General features: G+C 46.0%; 1 protein-coding gene across 1 annotated transcript in view; it reads left to right on the top strand.

The window, feature by feature from the left end:
- The window catches only part of ABHD12 (abhydrolase domain containing 12), a 111031-nt gene extending 92793 nt beyond the window's left edge, over nt 1–18238 (top strand). The window contains exons 6-13 of the mRNA XM_019516165.1: nt 1637–1682; nt 5344–5473; nt 7418–7455; nt 8835–8914; nt 10311–10393; nt 12398–12476; nt 13838–13965; nt 17114–18238. Of these exons, the coding sequence (XP_019371710.1) occupies nt 1637–1682; nt 5344–5473; nt 7418–7455; nt 8835–8914; nt 10311–10393; nt 12398–12476; nt 13838–13965; nt 17114–17153 (624 nt within the window). The 3' untranslated portion in view covers nt 17154–18238. The remainder of the gene's footprint in view (nt 1–1636; nt 1683–5343; nt 5474–7417; nt 7456–8834; nt 8915–10310; nt 10394–12397; nt 12477–13837; nt 13966–17113) is intronic.
- Nucleotides 18239–19676: the final 1438 nt, after the last annotated feature.

The raw sequence follows: 19676 nt of genomic DNA, 5'->3' as shown, positions 1-19676 counted from the left end.
CCCCCCCCCCCCCCCCCCACTTATCCCTCTCCTCAGCAGGCAGAGGCACTATATCATGGGAAGCTGAGTCACCTGCTCCCAGAATCTCTGAGATGCCTTCTGGAGAAGGAGACCTGCCTCTAGGGGAACTTTGACTGGTGCGGAGCACAAACTCAGATTTCCCCCTCCTTCCCCAGAATTTCCCTGGCTATGACACTCAGCGCCCCCTGCTTCCAGATCCAGCTTCTTCCCTGGCACTGGGAGGCTCATGCTGGGAGCTGAAATTGGGGAGGAGGAGACTGTCGTGTTGTTGGCTATTTCTGGTGTTAGTGGAGGTGATGCAGGTGCAAGGACAGGTACTGCTTCCACCTCCTTGCTCCTACTGGCAGCAGAAGACTCATCACTGCCAGGAAAGAGGGTGTGTCCATGTTTGCGGGGGGCGTGCCAGGGGACTTGTAGCTCTCCTTCTACCCCCTATAGCCTCTCTCCGTCTCCTGCCAGAATACCTGGCACCTGCCTTTCCAGCATGCTTCATAATGTTTGCTGTGCTGGAAAATGTGTGTGTGTGTGTGTGTGTGTGTGTGTGTGTAATGTATCTTGTATGTGTTTAATATATGCATGTGTGTGTCTGTAATATATGTGCTTTCCTGCACAGTGATGGATGACACGCCGCCAGGGAAAACACAGCTTTTTAAGAAGTGTGGGAGAAAAAAACCAAACAAGGATAAATAAAAGTATTTTGGGAGAAGAATAAGCTGAAAGGAATGGGTTGGATAGGGATAAGCAGAGGGATTCTAGGCAAGGGTAATTAGTAAGGTGTATCCAATCCTTTCCAAGAAGAGAGACTTGCAAGAGACTGACTAGGAAGCCAACCACTGCAACCAGTACCTTTTGACGCACTGTTGCTTCCAGACAGACGGCTCACAAAAGGCAGAGAGAGGCTTCACACAGAGCCTTATATGCTGTTCTACATCCTTCCCCCAGAGCACTGTGATTGGAAGGGAACTCAGAGAAAGATCACTGTCACTGGCCAGCTACAGATGTCAGTAACAGGGCAGTCTTCCCCCTCCTCCCTTTTTCCGTTTCCACACAAGACCGCCTTCTGAATTGCTGAATCTTTTCCAAATCGGTTCAGATGCTTCAAATTGATTCGGAGCTTTTAATGGGTCTCCTGATTCAACTTGGATTCAATGATTTGGTCGCTGAATTAGGCTGAATCTTCTCTGAATTGAATCAGCAACTGAAGCTTTGCACACCCCTAATGTCTACCCTCAAAACCCCTGTGAGACAGGCCAGTGATCTCCCCATTTTAGAGATAGGGAATTGTGTGCCCAAAGTCATACTGGCAGGCCATGACCAAATGAACTGTAGTTACCGAGTTTCAGCCCAGCTTCCCAGCCCCTGGAGTGTCCTACCTCTCGGCTGCAAGGGCTCAGAGAGAACCAGGAAAAATAGCAATTGCATAAAACTGGGTGTATGAAAGCCTCTTGCTTGAACCAGCTTTTGGATCTATGCATCTCATTGCAACATTGAGTTGATACCAGAAATTTAAAAAGTATGCTGTGGAATGAAGCTCCTCACTTCTTAGATCTAAGCAGTACTACTACTCTGAGACCATTTGTAGAGGTGTTTTAAATTCCATTTTTCTCTTCTGTAGGTGTTAAGTTTCCTTGGTTACCATGTAGTCACATTTGATTATCGAGGTGAGTATTTGTTTGTATTTATTATGACACAGTATTTAGTCTTTTTTTCTTGGAGATTGTTACTTTTGGCTTTGTGGCTGACTGCTATTTATAAGACTTCAGAAACTGCTATTAATTGGAAGCTTTTTTTTAGCTTTTCACAGAGTTCTCACAGTCCCAGTAGAACGTGTGCATGTTCCCCCAGTGTTTCTGTCTTTTGTCTTCTGCTGGATAGGACTTTCCAGAGCCAGAAGCCTTAACTACCTTTTCTGCCTCTGAAAAATCACTGTGTCCACATAGTAGCTGAATATCCTTATGCTCTTTCTTTAACTTCCTCACACTGGGTGTGTCTACATGAGATGCTACTGTGCAGTCATTACTGCACACTTATTTAGTACTGGAGTTACTGTGCAGTAGCACCAGCGAATGTGTCTTAGGTGATGCCGCTGTATAGCCAGTAGCCTAATAATACTGTGCAGTAGCTTATTAGCACTTTCCAGGCTGTGACATGCTACTGCTCAGTATTTTTTGGCTACTGTGTAGTTAGTATCTCGTGTAGCTATGCCCACCCTTGAGACAGAAGATACAGAGAAGCTATGCTGGTTGCACGGGAAGTCTCTGGAAAAATGTGGAATTGAATCTGGGTCTTGTTGAGTGCCCTAACCAACTGTACCACCCTTCAGCTATGACTCGTGTGGTGGCCTCTCTGTCCTTGGTGTACATTTAACACAGAAAATCAATCTTAAAGCCAATAGGCTTTTTTATTGCCCCTCCCTTGTCTTGCTATATTTCCATCAGACAAGTACTTAAAGCAGTAATTGAGGAATTCCATTCGCTGACTCCTCTAACAATTGAACCTCTGTCTGTAACTGCTCAACAACAGTGTACGTGATATTTATCATCAGCAGGAAAGTGCTGTAGGGGGATGTAAATACAGCTTTGAATGCTAAACAATGGTATGGAATAAAACTTAGTTTGAAGCTCTGTCCTTTCTTTCCTCTAAATCACACAAACTAAGCATGTTCTGTTTAGTGTCCAGTGGCTGGCCCCTCAGAGCACTTCATAACAGTGGTCAAAAGAAAACCTTATAAATCTCAAATTGGTTTCAAATGTCTGTTTAAAAAAAAAAAATTCCTTGCCATGACTGTTTTAAAAACTGCTTTTTAACACACACAAGAACCAAAATAAGTGTTTGTGAATTGGATCTAAGGCATTTTTATAAATATTCTACTTAGCCTTTCATAGGTGGTTCACATGTTTACATTTAACTCCAGAAAAATCAGTTACAGTATCAGCTCCATATCAAGTAAAAGCTTGGGGTAGTTCATCACCTCTTGTTAGAGCAATGGGGAGTGTTTGGCCATGTGGCACAGATTTAACATCAAGTGGAGCTAGTATTAAGAGGTATAGCACAACGGAACTGTAGTAATTCACCTTTTCACGTGCTTTATAGTAAGCAGCCTCAAAGCCAAACCTGAACAACAAAACTAAACATACTGCAGTTGTGGAACACAGGATTCATTGTCCATGTCTGAATATCAGCTCTTGATTTTATTTTTCAAGACCGTTTTTATCACTAATATTTTCAAGATTTAGGAACTAACATTGTGTGGTATTTTACTGTGTTTTCTTTATTAGAGGTAAACTAACTTTTCCTCTTCATAATGACTTAAAAGGGCTGGGGCAGAATTGCAAACTCTAGAAAGAGCTTTTAAGAGGCAAGGAAATCATTTTGGATTATTTTACCTGGTAAAGGACATTTTAAGTTGTTTGTTTTTTTTTTTTTTTTTTTTAGGCAGCTTTACTGAGCATTAGATTGATATGCTTTGAAAGTGTCACCACCTACACACATGCTTGTCAATTACTGTGCATTAAATTACTCTAATGCGCTGTTTGCTAGTACCAATACATAAAGATACTAGAAAAATGGCACATTAGCTAATATGCCAAAGTGCATGTGTAGACCCCGACTGGGAGCAACTTGCTCCTGGTCAGCCCAGGCAGCAGGGTTGGCCTGGCTAAGCCCCAATCTGTTCAGGGGAGAGGGGATGCTGTTCAGGCAGCAGGGCGGCTCCTGTGGGATGATTGGGCTGGCCCCAATCTGTGTGGGGTGGGGAGAGCTGTCCCAACTCTGGGAGCAGCTGCCTCCCAGTTACATAGAGGTTGGGATTGGTCCTGATCTCTGTGTAACTAGGAGGAAGCTGCCCCCAGAGCTGGGACAGCTCCCTGTGCCCCATGGAGATTAGAATCAGCCCCAGTGCCTCCTGCCAGTCTGGGGCTGGCACTCAAGGTAGCCTGGAACTCCCCCTGGCTGCTGCAGGGAGGCAGAGCAGGGCAGGAGCAGCCCTGGACTGAACTCCCGTCAGGAGCAAATTTGCTTCTGATAGGCACACGTTCAGATGTGTGCCCGGGAGTGCTTTAATGAAACTGAATTTTCTGCACAGAAAATTCAGGTGCATTAATTGCATGTGTAGACATGCCCAGAGTGGATCAAACACAGTTCTAGAATGTCTTCATCCTTTATAGGGAGTATAAAGACCTCCTTCAGTGGAGGGGGAAGTGTTCCATTTTTGGACCTTAAGAGATTTTCAAATTGTTTTTGGAAAGCAAGGATTTTTTTCTCCTGTTTCTTACCATGGACCCATCAGGACTTACTTTTTTGCTGGGGGGCTTGTTCTCTGGATTTCCTTCTGTTGCTCCTAGTTATGCCCTTGTGCTCTCAGGTTGTCACCAGAGAAAGCAGGAAGGTAGTCTGTACCCTCTGCCCCTTCTCTAGGGGGGATAGAAGTCAGCAAGAATATGCATGCTGCAAGAGGCAGGAGTGTGGTTCCTCCTCTGGTTTTGTTAGTGCAAGCCCTGTTAAAAGGATGGTTCTGAGAATGCCATCATAGCACAGGAACTGGGTGCAGTGTAGGGAAAAGGAAAGAGCTGGCAGACCCATGTCACCAAGGCATCTGCTGCTGTCAGGGGGCAACACTGAGTTCCTCTGTAGGAGGTTTTTGCATGCCATAAGAGTGCTTGGTGACTGCTGTCTGCTGCTTTGCTTGCTTCTCAGTTATCAGAAACAATGCAGAGTATGCTGTCACACAGGGAGCAGGAGAAGGGATCGTATATACACTGATCAGGGGAAATTGCAGGGAGGCTGGAGAAGTGCATGAGGCATTGATCGACAGTTGGCAGGGTGACAGCTTTAAGGAAGGTGCTTGTTTTGCTACTCCATGCCCAGTTCTCTGATGCTTTTTAAGCTGTTACAACTTACAAATTGAATAATATGCGAGTAGAAGTCTTTCGGTCTGGAAGCTGTACTTCTCCAGGCATGAGTTTGGCCTCAGTGGCTTCCATGGCAGGTGCCAGCTTTTGCTTCCACTGTCCGCTAAGCCCACAGAATCTGCTTGGCAACAGGCAGCTACTGAGTTTTAACAGTGAGAGCTCAGTCGGGGCTTTCAACTGATTGGAGACAATTCAAGGATCATAAACTGAGACCCTGTACCATGTCAGGCTGTTTGTTCTTTTCCAGCCTTAGTTTGATGCATAGGTACAATGCGGCGGGCAGGTATTTTCTCATGCTTCAAAAGGCTTTGCAGCTGTAGGGAGGCAGCTCATTTCTGAAGATGTAAGCAATGGCTTATTTTTTCTGGATGGTTTACATGCAATCCTAGAGTAAAATATTTTTGTGTTCCAGGGTGGGGAGATTCAGTAGGCACTCCTTCCGAGAGAGGGATGACCTATGATGCCCTCCATGTGTTTGACTGGATAAAGGCAAGAAGTGGAGACAATCCTCTCTATATATGGGGGCATTCCTTAGGCACTGGGTAAGATGCTTATCACCTCTTTAGAACACTAAGAGTAGATAAATATTGACTTAGACTAACAAGATGTTTGCTACAATCCTTTCTTTTTTTGCCATTGCACTGAATCTGTCAGTGTAATTGCTGCAAGACAGTTTCTTTGCTCTTCAGCATAGGAACTAGGATGATGAATGGTTATGAAGGGATAGACCTTGGAGTCCTAATTTCCAATATGGTTGCCCTGGGAATCAAAAGGTGGTAAAATCAGCATGACTCCAGGTCACCAAAGAGAAATAGCAAGCAGATTATGAGGTGAAATGATTGCTACTGTAAACAGCATGACTCCAGGGACAACCATTGTGCTGCACCTCTTCTCACCAGTGATGAATTTGCCCCTGTTTGTGTTTATATACACTGACTGAGCTTGATCTCTGTCTGAAAGAATAAAATCTTGTTCAGTCAGATCTTAATTCTCAAATGTATACATGATTTCCAGAAAAATATTGGAGTAATTAAGTTATTAAAATGGTAGTTTTTAACTTGTAGAAAGGCAGTATGAAAAATTATTCTTTAAAAGGTGTAAGCAACAACAAAACTTAATGTATTTTTTAACTATTTTATATTCATCTTTCTGCCAATGAAATGTCAAGCTATTTTTTCATATTAAGCTGCTTGGAAATTTAACTTGCCCACTTTAGAACTGAGGAAATTTCTGTTGAGAGCTGACTTTTTTTTTATGCCATTATAGAGCTCATCCCAGCATGGAGTGAAGGGATTACACCAGAGAAATGTTGAATATTAGAAATGGGACTACTGTCAAGATTTTCATTCCCAAATCTGTTAAGACTAGCTATCAAGTATCCTAATGTGAAATATATTGATAGGCAAAGCCCACAAGGGAAATGCTGGAATCTTTAGATTTATGAAAGCGCACAAGTGTCTAGTTTTAAATGTTTTTTTTCCCCTTCAAAATGCTGCCAGAACCCTACCCAAGCAGGAGAATGCAGTTGTTTCATCACATTGCATCTGTTTACCTCTTCTAGTTTTGCAAACATCCCCCTTTTAATCAATAAATACAGGGCTTTCTTTACAAATGACTGGTGTCCTCAACTTACTGGCACAAATCTGTAGTAGTGTGGGTTCCAGAGTTGTGCCAACACAGCGGCTCCAGTAGCTATGCTGATAAGTGTTGCAGGCCGCAATTTAACCATTCGCAAGCCTCACGTGGCTCATGGGCTGCCTTTTAGATGGCTCTGGGGCAGAGCATCCTCATGATCTTCCCTGTGGAGCAGAAAGGTATATACTCTGTGGCTGTATATCCCAGAGGGAGGGTTACTTGAATTCACTGGCAAAAGGGGCTCTTGCAGAATCATTGGTGACCTCAAGGCAGGGAGAACATGTAAGCATGGAGTATTGAAGCAGGCCTTAGGGAAGAGTGGGCTGAAAAGAAAATGGAAATTGGAATGGGGAGTCCGTGTTGGGAGTGTGTGTGGAGCATGTGAAACTAGGGAGCGAAGGAAATTACTAGTATATCTGAACAAAACTAAAATCCAGCGTCTCAAGTGTCTCCAGTCTTTTGGATGTCTTGTGTGTCCAAAGGAAATCCAGCTTGAACAAATAGCTGCTCCTTTAATTTGCATTCTGATAAAAACAGAGGTGATGAAATTAGAAAGAAGAAAGCATTTTTGAGATGTCCTTCAAGCTTGCTTCAAAGACTGGGTAAGACCCATTTCTCTACAAGCTGCAAACCAGCAGTCACCTGTGTTACCGTCACCACTGGTGTCCTTTGCTTCCAGCACTGACTAGAAACATAGAAGCCCTGAGATCTGTTTCAGAAATGGGTCTTTCAAGCAGCAACACATGATGCCTTTCCTTTGGGAGTGGCAGGCAACAAGCACTACTATTTTCTAGCAATGAATGATAAAAATGTTTGGTTTAATGCTAAACTACTCTTTTCTTTCTTTCTAGGGTTGCAACGAACTTAGTGAGACGCCTTTGTGAACGAGGTAAGGCTAGTGAAAAAAGGAGCACTCAGTGTGGCACTAACGTCTTCTCGGTCACCTTGTAGTGATGAAGGCTCAGCTTGCCCTGACTTCCTTGTAGCAGCAGTGTTGTCATGTGCTCTTGTTCAGCATTCTCTTAGTTTGACTGGAGCATGGTGTGACAGGGGGCCTTATCCGGGCCGGGTCTCATCATTGGCCTGCCCACCTGTCTAGGGCAGTCTGCCTTGCCTCATCTGCCATACCTTGATGTACCAAAGAAGATGGAATATTGTGGGAGGCTGCCCATTTTGTGCCTTGATGCCTAGGGTGTTATACACGGTTCTGAACCTCCCTTCCAGTTGGTCCATGTGCAGTGCTTCAGGCCCCCTAAGGCCCTACCCTCCATGGCCATTACTCCACCCCCGTCACTGGAGCTGTGGGACCTTACTCCCCTTTGGGCCTCAGGAGTCTGTCAAGTCTGGGCCCCCAACTCAGCCTATGGCCTACTCAGGCCTCAGGTGTCTGTCAGTGTGCCTGGGTCCTGCCTCAGGCCCCACTCAATGGGCCTGGCCTCTGTGCTTTTCCATCAGGGTGTGCTCCCCTAGTTTTTCCCCTCCACAGGGTCACCTTCCAGGCAGCAGGGGCTGAGGCTTTCTGGTGCCCCATACTCGCCCTTCACTGGAGGGGCACAGGTGTGGCATTTCCTGGAGACTGCCCAGCCACAGGCAGCCCCACCACACCATCCAGCCCCAGCAGGTTTCAGTTTTAGGTCATGCCTCAGGATCAGGAACCTCCTCTATCCCCATAGCTCCTACCCTTAACAAAACCTATCAGGAATTTGAATGATATGGGTGATAGAGTGGCAGTGGGCATAGTTTTGAGGGAAGTGTTGGACAGGGAGGAAGGGAACTGCTTCTTGTTTGGTTCCTTCTGTAGTTAAAACTTGCCCTGGCATAGGGATAGAGGAAGGATTTTAGTTCTAAGTCTGGCAGTTTTCACAGGGATTACATTAATTTAAGCTCTGCCTTCCCCCACCTTACCTGTCCCTTGAAGTGTTAACTGTAGGGCTGTCCCATTTTTAACATACTTGCTTGAAAATGATCTATTGAATTTGGCCATGACCTTGATACAGCCATTTACATTGCAGACTTTTCCTAGCCACAAGACAGGTTTAGTGGTTGGAAGGTGGTTCTGAGGCACATGTAATTATTTTTAGATACCTTGTCAGCCCTAGATAACGGATGTCAGTCATTTAGTAATGGGAATACTGTCTCACTTTGAGGATTTGATCCTTCCTTGCAGCTTCTTTGGTATATAAAGATTGGCAACATGTAGCTCTGCATTGTTCTTACCCAACTGACTGTAGTGCCTGAATACACTGTGCACTGTGATTATGTTTTCAGAAACTCCTCCAGATGCCCTTATCCTGGAATCGCCATTTACTAACATACGTGAGGAAGCAAAAAGCCATCCATTTTCAGTGGCAAGTACAGCTATCTGTCTTTATTATCTTCTAATTTTATTCATGAAAATAATCATTTAGAAATTCTTCCTGAACAGTTCTAGGACATGCCTGAGTTAAATCTGTAAACCTTGCAAACAGTGTCAGAGTTTCTGGAGCTGTTATTCGTTATAATGATCAGCACTAATGCTTTCCTCTGCAAAGGGCTGTGTGTACATCAAAGGTGCGAGGTGCACATCTGCAGAGGCCTGCATGGGGCTAATATACCTTACTGTACAGTACAGTTATAAGTAAAACCACACTGAGATGATAATAATGGAAAAGAAAAACCAGGGAGGAAAAGCAGTAAGCACAAAGAAAGAAGGGCTGAGTTGGTTCTTTCAGCAGGGAGTGTGTTAGGCCTTACCACTACCATGGCATGATTCTCTGCTTACATAAGACATGCACAGCTGACCTGCTTAGTGAGGAAGTTGAGAGAACATGTCCCAGTCAGAGGAGGTTCAAGAGACTGACGATGCAGCTGGGGCACCTCTCTGTCTGTCCTTCGAAAACAGGGTTGTTTCCTAGCCTGCTATATCACAGACAGCAGGTGTATTGTGTAGGAGCTGAAAGTGATGGGAGCTGTACCAGGATGTGATTAGGTAAATGACTGCTTCCCTAGCAGAGATATGACAGATGAATGAACTGCCTTAGGATCACAGCCTAGTCCTTGCCACCTGGATTCTGTCTCCCTAGGGGTGAGGATGATGAAGTTTCTCTGACACATTCAGTTTGACCCAGCAGAGATGCCTGACACTTTTTTTGAAACCAGCAAACCTGCAGGCCAAGTCAGGTGGCTCAGCCCCAGAGAGGCTCTGCTCACGACAGCTGGCACATGCTGACACTTGAGCTAGTTCTGGACTTACCCTGCTTCTCAGCAGGGCTGTGTAAATTGGGCCAGGCATAACACCACACTAATGCTACTGTACTGCTTTTGGTGCCCTCACTAGTCCTCTCAGCCACCTTGGGTATCTTTGCACTGTACTGCATTGTGCTGTGTAGACGCCTTTCATGACCGAGGTTTCAACCAAGCATACATGTGAGCCAGAAGCTTGTTGATATCCAAGAAAACTCAAGCAGCAGTGCTGTCACTTAAGTTGGAGAATGAACAATGAAAGCATTCAGAGAACCAGTGCACTAACACAGCAGCACAGTTTGTCTACTACAGAGGAACAGGACATGAAAAATCAGATGGACAGTGGAAACAGTTGGGATATCTGTGGAACCAGTGTGTTCTTTCTGTAGCATTCAATCTATCTGTATTCCAGGTGGGAACATCCCTTGTCTTGCTAATAAGTGGACATATCTATTACCACAGAGTTAAGTAGGGCTGGAAGGGATCTCAAGAGGTCATTAAGGGAGACTTTATTTTCTTCAGATATACAGATACTTCCCTGGGTTTGACTGGTTCTTCCTTGACACCATCACGATGAGCGGAATTAAATTTGCAAATGATGAGAAGTAAGTAATGAATCTCTGCTGAATCTTCGTTTTTCTACCTGCAGTGATTGGAGCTGGGAGGTCTTTTGATGACATGTTCATAAAGGAAACTGAATAAAGCTGGCATCAAGTGGGAATGTACACAGAAGTGCAGTTGGTCCTGTTTTTTGCTGAAATATTTGATACTTGTGAAGGGGCTTTGCACAGTCTTGCTTGGCCTTGAGTGTGCCGTAGTTTCCAAAAATTTGGCTCGGTAGCTCTCAGGAAATCCCAACACATGACAGGTGATATAATTTCTCTTAGTTCCATGTTTTAAAATCTTAGGTGGGTGTTGACCTACAGGTCCTTATCTGAACAGGAAATAACTCATCTGACCAGCTAGTTAAAGACATTCGAAGCATAGGTGTGTGAGAAACTAAACAGGTGTATCTAGTGTAACATTATGGTTTACATAGCCTTATTCATTTAATAGATGAAGTAGGCTGTAGCCTATGAAAGTTTTCTGAACAAGTTAGTTTCTAAGGGCATCTATAAACATGCTCCAGGATGCAGGGGGGTAGTTTAATTAAAGCACTCGCAGCGTCACATGTTCAGTGTCCCGCTTTTCAAAATAGTAGTGGGGGCGCTTTAACTAAAGCTATTTTGAAATGAAACGAGCTTTAGTTAAAGCGCCCCCACAGCCAATTTGAAATGTGGGGTTACTGAGTATACATGATGCAGAGGCTGCTGGAGCACGCTAATTAGCACACTCCAGCAGACTCAATTAATCTAACTAGCACGTGTCAGAGCAGAGGTTTATCACATGTATAGATGCCCTATAAGCTGCCACCCTGCTTTGCATTGTGCCTGACTCAGACTAATATCTCTATCCTTTAAGGTGTTAAACAGCTGGGAAGACTTACTGACACAATTATTAACATAATTCATACTGTAGTTAATAATTTTTCACACCTCTAAGCCTTCCATTCATGGATTGCAGAACACTTTGCAGGCATTGGTGAAGTAAGCTTCCCCCACTTCAGTGAGACTGACACAAAGAAGTTAAATGTCTGGCTCAAGGTCATGTAAGAAATCTGTGGCAGGTCCCTGGATAGAATCCTGGGCTCATGAATCCTTGTGCTTTGCCTGACTCACTAAGCTGTTCCTTCTCTGTCTGTAATAAGAACATTTCCTGTATGCTCATTCTCTTAACCAAAAGCATGCCCTATTTCAATGTCACTTTGGGTAATAAGCTCCCCTGCTCACCAGCGTAATCAGCAAAAAAGATTCTCCAATGGGTACATTAACCAATTATTTTTGTGTATAGATCACATTAACTGGCATTATCACAGTCTGAAATGCAGTTAATAAGTGGTGGGAATTGTTTCTAGTGAGTATATCCCTGAAAATCCCATATAATATAATTATAAAACTTGGCCATACATCTCACAAGCATCAGTTGCTTCCCTAGAAATGCTTTTTAAATTAGCATATAGTAGAACAGAGCTTTGTCCAGTTAATATATGACAGGCGCATTATTTACAGTACTATTATTCCACATCCTATTTTTAAACTCTAATAATTTATTGCACTCCATTTCCTTTCTTGATTTTTGTCTGATATAATGAATAAGTCATGAATAAGTGACTCTCATCCATGATGAGATGCCTTTTAAGTGGGCTTGAGAGAGAGGACCTATGAAGCAAAAGTGACTGACAAACACTCCGGCTCCATTTTCACTTAGAAGGTGCATATGTGTATTTAGCAAAGCCAACAGACAGACTCGCAGTGATTGGGGCTTCATTCAATGGAGCCAAGATTGTTTCTGAAGGGCCAGGATAGCAGCCTCTTGATTATTTCTCAGTTTAAGAAGCTACAACAGAGAACAGCTCCTCTTCAGAGAGATAAAATAGACAGGCATGACCAGCATTCAGATAGCATTGGCTGTTTTATCAAAAATACAACCAGAACTCTTAGCTCTGTTAACAGTTTATAAACTTCACTAGGATTAAAAGGAATTACATTGTCTTTTAATTCTTTTCACAGTGTAAAATACATTTCCTGTTCACTGCTCATCCTCCATGCTGAAGATGACCCCGTTGTACCATTTCATCTCGGAAAGAAGGTAGATTTCTCCTGTTGAAACTGACCTGCTTTAAGTTGGCTGCTTGATGGAAGGGATTTTTTGGCTTAAACAGTGACCTAAATGGATCATACAGCTCTGTGCAGAAAAGACAGCAATTTGATATGAAGAGCAGGTTGTTTTAATAATGCACCTTATAGACTAATCAAAGTAGATACTGAATATACACACTCTGTGTGTGTGTGTGTGTGTGTGTGTGTGTGTGTGTGTGTGTATATAAATATATATACGCACCAATGTGTACATATCTTCAGCCTGTGAAAGTGTGTGCGTACATGCACACAGACGCACACACTAGTTAATCTATAAGGTGCAAATCTACTCTGCCTTCTGCTGTACTTTAGACTAGCATGGCTAACTATGTTTCTGTTTTAATAATGGCAGAAGCGCATAACAGTTAGTAGCACTGGAGGTATTAGATGTCATTTAATAATATAATCGTATCGGTGTATTGAAAATCTTCTAAGCTGTGGTGCTGGCTAAGAAAAAGTGAAGAAGAGTTTATTACGCTTCAAAAATAATGGGAAAAAATAAGGGGAAAATAGTATTGTTATACTTAAGCAGGAGGGGGAACGAGGGCAAGAAGGAATACAGATGGACAGAGCACCTTAGTTTCCTGAGCAACTAAGTGTTCAGATGCCCCTGTGAAATTTGTTAGCCAAACCAGGCCAGGCAGAATTTATAGAAATACAAATGTAATGGCAACAGCTCTTTGTCAAGATATCGGTCTATTCATTAGAGATGGAACTTGATTTGTGGTTATAGTTAATCCCATTGTCCCAGTGGTTTAAGTTTTTGCTGTCTGTGCATGTCCATTGTAATGCTTATTAGTTAATAGGATTTTTTGCTGGGAGATCTCCCTGCTCACATCATTCAGGGCTTTCTGCTGATCTTTTGGAAGCTCTTACATAATGGCTTACCTCCAGAAGCTGAGCTCTGATCTGCTGAGTGTAGAAATGGTCCTTCCAAGTGGATTTTTTGATAGAGGGAAAACGTTATTGCAGCATCTACTGCAACATGAAGGGAGAGAATCCAGAGGAGTGAGCAAAAGGGAGGCTCTCAGTGGCACAAAGAGGGAGGAGGTAGCAAGAGACCATAAAGTCTACAGCTGCATCCCTTGTGAACCTTCTCTCTCATCCCCCACCCCTCAATGGGAAGCTGCAGTAACACTTTTCCTCCACTAATATAGATTGTCATGTAGACCAAATAAATGTAGAATCTGCTGGAGTGAAGCTGATTGCAGCGATAAGCAGCTCTGCTTTCAGGCAACTAATGTTATAGTGCATCTTCTATGAATGTGGTGGTGAATCCTTTACCTGTTTGATGCTTATAACTCTCTGTAGCTTTACAACTTGGCTGCAACATCACGGAGCTTCCGGGACTACAAAGTGCAGTTCGTTCCTTTCCACACAGACCTAGGCTACCGGCACAAGTACATCTACAGGAGTCCAGAGCTACCTCGAATACTGCGGTAATAAACCGGGGCACTCTGTCTGGCTTTGTTACTGCATCAGGGTTTCCAATATGTTATCCTTTTTAGATGGAGGCTGCTGTATGTGTGGTACAGCCATAAAAAATGGGTTGCAGAAATTTTCATTTCTCTAGAAAAAACCATTGGAACATGTGGTTAGTTTTGCTGCTGCTTCTCTTCCCCCATCTGCTGATTGTACCTGAATCAAAACACTGCATGTGTCTATACAAGATGCTTTACTGCACAGTAGACTAATCTACTGCATAGTAAAGCATTACCATCTACACATGCATGACATTTACTGCACAGTAAATTAATCTATTGCAGTTAGCTAGTAAATACAGGTACTAGATTAACTGCATGCTAGTTACTGTGCAGTAGCTCTCATGTAGATGCTGACTGGGAGCAAATTTGCTCCTGGTCAGTCACACTAGCAGGGGGCCACAGGAAGTTCTCTGTCCCTGGTCCTAGCACTGCTCAGCTCCTGGCTCCCCACAGGAGCTGGGAGCTGATCAGCGCCAGGACAGGGTCGCTTTCTTCCCCCTCTCCCCCTCGCTCCATGTGGCTTCCAGCTTCCTACAGGAGCTGGGAGCCGAGCAGTGCCAGGACTAGGCAGCTCTCTGCTTCCCTGGTCAGCCAGGGGCACACCAGCAGCTTTCCTGTTTGTGGGGCAGCTGCCAGTTAGCTACCTGCTGGATGGGAGTTCCCTGCACAGCAGGGGCTGGCTGGGACCTTTCCCATTTCTGGGGCTGCTGCCAGCAAGCCCCCTGGCTGGGCAGGGAAGCCTCAGTAGGCATGCATCTCACCAGCAGCTGTGTGTCCCAATGTGCATAGGGATGCGTATGTCAGGGCCCCTTGTGATGTGCACCAAGAGACAGCTACTGCTGCAGCCAGCAGAGCTCTCCTGGTCCCATGTGCATTAGGACTGGTCCCTATGCCCTCTGCCAGCCACCCCGGCTAGCACCCCAGGAGAGCCTGGAGCTCCCCCTGGCTGCTGTACAGGGCCAGAGCAGGGCAGGAGCAGCCCTGTACCAGGCTGCTCCAGTAGGGAGCAGATTTGCTTCCAACAGGGTGCATGTGTAGTATTTTACTGCATAGTAAGCCTATATTGCATTAGTAGAGTGTGTAGATGCACCCACTAAGTGGTAGAAGTATTACCAATAATACAAGGACTGAATTGGCACTCAGCAATCACAAAGTGATTTAGAACAATCCGTCAGAACCACAGCCCTCTCCCCAAAACATAGACACAGATGTGTTGAGAACAGCTCTAGCTGAGCTGAGCGCTGTGTGTGCTTATAGCATCTGTTTTTGTGTTGCCCTAATCCTCCTTAAGCATGTTGGTAAAATTGAGTCCAAGCAGTCTGGTGACCTGCTACTGACCTTCAACAGGAGCTGTGATGTGAGCCCGATTTTTAGAATGAGGGTTCCACATCCCCACCCTAGTGCACAGCCCATTGGCCTAGCCTTGCTCACAGGCCTCAAGAGAGCTTAAGTCAGTATTTCCAAACTTGCACCTACTTTGGTGTTGATCTTTGAGCCTCCATTCAGCGTTTGTCTGCACAGCACACTACAGTTACAGCAGTGTTCTGTGTTATAGCAGTGCTCTGCCCAAGGATAATACACCCTGCTTCGCAGCCGGGCTGATTTTGCATAGGTGGAGAAGCACTTTTTCCAGAATCTGCTTCTAGTTCCCAGGCTCACTTGGCATCCTTGCACAGCACTGCATTGTGTTCTGCACACTTGCCTACTGGCTGATGTAAATAAGCCCCTCAGTTTCACAGCCTCTGTGCTCCTGTCATGCCTAGTGATGTTAATGAGACGGCCAGCACCCAGTTGACTCATCTGTTTGGATTAATCTAGACACCCAGGTTCAAATCCCCTTGATCCAGCCGCCTGCACTGGGGATCAAGGCTTTAATCTGTGCTTTCCCACACAGGTGGGGACCTTTCCCAGACAAAGAAGGATGCCTTCCCTTCCTTCAGCCTCCTGTACAGGAAACAGCTGGCTATAACATGGCTGCAGACAACCTGGGAATGGGAGGGGGAGATGTAGGAGTGAAAAGGAAAGCAAAATGTATGCAGTACAGTGGCTGACCATGACTTGAAAAAGAATCAGCATTGAGGGAGACTGTATGTAATGGGCACTGCCGTATATTTTCTTCAGATGATTTGCACTGACTTATCCTTGTGGTAGGCTCCCATCAGCATTTTGGTCTTTTTGGCCAAAATTAAATGTAGCATTTTTGGCACCAAGGGGAGGGTGTTGGGGCTGGCCCTGGCTCTCTTGGTGCCAGCCTGGTATTGCTGTACCTACAGACCTGGTGCCAGTTGCCTGTGGAGGGAACACCTGCCCACTTTTTTTAAGGGCCACGCACACAGAAAAAATAAAGGTTCCTATCAGCATGTTTGCCCAATTGTTGGTTACATTTAATTTAACAAACTCCCTCCAGAGGTGGTGCAATGACCTACCCTGGAAATCTTCAAGAGGAGACTGAACAGTCACCTTGCTGGGGCCACCTGACCCCCAGTTGTCTTTCCTGCCTAGTGCAAGGGAGCTGGACCCCATGATCTTGTGAGGTCCCTTCCAGCCCCTTACAATCTGTGAATCTATAATCAACTTCACAATTGTTTTTCATTACTGAGCACATGCTGCTTTTAGCATCAGTTTAATGATAGATGAGATATTTAAAGAGGTTTCCTTGTATGTATATGTAAAGTTGAAGGGCTTTTTTCCCCCATGTTGATGGAGGGACACCTTGTCTTATATTTGAGTGGGTATGGTAGTTACTATAACAGCTTATACTGCTATCATTTCCTACCAGTGTAATTGTGCTACCAGCAGGTACTACTACTTGAACTTGGACACTGGTCGCACCAGGGTGTGTGACCCACTGTGTTCCCTGAGACTGCAGACATCTGACCCTTCATAGCCTTGTAGTTGGACTGCATGTACCCTAAGATCCCTAGTGTGACTGGGATCACTAGGGACACTGCAGTTCCAGCTGGACACTGCAACCCAGCAGAGTTAGATCTGAGATTTCATGTGGTAGGGCTGTTGCCCTGTGTCCTGCTTTCTCTGTGGAAATGGTTGGGAGATTTGTATTTGGGATTGTTTATCACTGCTGGCATCTTGTTTTCTTTTTCAGGGAATTCCTGGGGAAATCTGACCATGGGCATCATCACTGAGGACCGGCTGATTGGTAGCACTAAAGCTTTCTTTTCTGTTTTGGGGGGTCAGTCTGCCTTTCTTTCACCCCCTATGGAATTCCTATGGTAGTCCTGATGTGTACCCTTGGAAACCCAGATTCCCAGCATCAGCATTTGAGAAGGTAGAGGAAAGAAGAGAAGTTAGTTATCTTCTGTGTTAACATGGACAGGAAACAAATCCCACGCAGCAATACCAAACAGTTAAAACTTGAGCACAACAGAGACTTACCAATACAGAATAGCTAACCCATGTAGACATTCCTAGAAATTGTGCATCAGGACCAATGGCCTTTTTTCAGTTTTTTGAACAGCAGTGGACTGAGATACCTACACAAGGGTGGCTGCCACCATCTCTCTCTGCCATGCTTGTCTGGCTTGAGTTCCAGTGGTTTTCCTTTAGAAGAAGAAACACGTTTAGTGCGTTTTATTTTTCAAAGGTTATAATTAGAAACATGCTGAGAATCCTGGGGAGAACTGGTATTTTATTGAAATCACTTCTAGAATCCTAGAATCAGTATTGCAAAGGTGTCTGAATCATTGGCAGAAAAACCCAATTTTGAAAAAAACCAAGAGCAAAGTCAGCTGTATTTCCTAAGAATCCTTAGATCCCTCTTGCTTCTTTTCTGCCCCCTGAGCCCTGCCTTTGGAGCATCTCTTCTGCTCTTATGTGCTTAATGTCCCCTCACTCCTTCCTAGGCATCTCTCTGAAGAGTCCCAATCCTGATATCTCCTAGGCAGATTTACTACATGCTGTAGACTTTATTTTGCAGGCTTCTTGTTTGTCTGAGTTCCCCCCTCTCTTAACAGTCCAGGTCTAGAACATGCCAGACTTTCTTAATGGTGGTGGTGGTGACATGTCTTCCATTCTCCTGTGACACACAGAGACACAAGCACTTTCTTGGGCAGGAGGCAGTGATTCAGGCTCCTGCATGTTTTCTCCTCAGACACTCATGCATTTTGTAGCTCTTCTTGGCAGAGACAAAGAGCGAGGTGGCCTTTCTAGCTCCTTTAGGCAGTGCAAATCATGCATAGCTAAAAGCAAGCAGCAGTATATGGTTAGCCAGAAAAACCACCTCTGATCCATGTTTCCCCTCCCAGCCTTTATTTCCTAGCCTGGCACAATGTCTCTCTCAGTTGTCCTGCTGGCACACAGCAGACGTTGTGTGTGTGGCTGTACATTACCTTGCCACTCCAGCCAGTGCAGTAATGGACTGGCACAGGGGGCTCTGGCTTCCTGGTGCCCTGCTTCACCGTGTGGAGATACCAACATAGTGATTCCGCTTCGGGTTGAGCAGCACAAGACGCGTGCTGCCTCAGCTCTGTGGCAAGAATCTTGATGTCTCCCCCTTTCCGTTGCCCTCCCTGGTCTGCTGCACCCCCACCCTCCCCCGAGCTCAACAGGCAGCTCGTTTGCTTTTACCCTTGCTGCCCCCTTGAAGATGGCCCCCCCACCCCTCCCACCGCGCGCGCGCGCGCACGCACGCACACACAGGATCCAAGCTCCTGCACTCCCACCCTGAGCTCAACAGGCAGCTCGTTTGCTTTTACCCTTGCTGCCCCCTTGAAGATGGCCCCCCCACCCCTCCCACCGCGCGCGCGCGCGCACGCACGCACACACAGGATCCAAGCTCCTGCACTCCCACCCTGAGCTCAACAGGCAGCTCGTTTGCTTTTACCCTTGCTGCCCCCTTGAAGATGGCCCCCCCACCCCTCCCACCGCGCGCGCGCGCGCACGCACGCACACACAGGATCCAAGCTCCTGCACTCCCACCCTGAGCTCAACAGGCAGCTCGTTTGCTTTTACCCTTGCTGCCCCCTTGAAGATGGCCCCCCCACCCCTCCCACCGCGCGCGCGCGCGCACGCACGCACACACAGGATCCAAGCTCCTGCACTCCCACCCTGAGCTCAACAGGCAGCTCGTTTGCTTTTACCCTTGCTGCCCCCTTGAAGATGGCCCCCCCACCCCTCCCACCGCGCGCGCGCGCGCACGCACGCACACACAGGATCCAAGCTCCTGCACTCCCACCCTGAGCTCAACAGGCAGCTCGTTTGCTTTTACCCTTGCTGCCCCCTTGAAGATGGCCCCCCCACCCCTCCCACCGCGCGCGCGCGCGCACGCACGCACACACAGGATCCAAGCTCCTGCACTCCCACCCTGAGCTCAACAGGCAGCTCGTTTGCTTTTACCCTTGCTGCCCCCTTGAAGACGGCCCCCCACCCCTCCCACCACGCGCACGCACGCACACATAGCATCCAAGCTCCTGCACTCCCACCCTGAGCTCAACAGGCAGCTCATTTGCTTTTACCCTTGCTGCCCCCTTGAAGACGGCCCCCCACCCCTCCCACTGCGCGCACACGCACGCACGCACGCGCGCGCGCACACACACACACACAGAGGATCCAAGCTCCTGCACACACACACACAGGATCCAAGCTCCCCCACCCTCCCCCGAGCTCAACAGGCAGCTCGTTTGCTTTTACCCTTGCTGCCCCCTTGAAGA

This window comes from Gavialis gangeticus, unplaced genomic scaffold (genome assembly GCF_001723915.1).
Source record: "Gavialis gangeticus isolate Ggan-Ray unplaced genomic scaffold, GavGan_comp1, whole genome shotgun sequence".
Taxonomy (NCBI): Eukaryota; Metazoa; Chordata; order Crocodylia; family Gavialidae; genus Gavialis; species Gavialis gangeticus.
The sequence above is the reverse complement of the archived record's forward strand: the minus strand, read 5'-3'. Positions and strand labels throughout refer to the sequence as shown.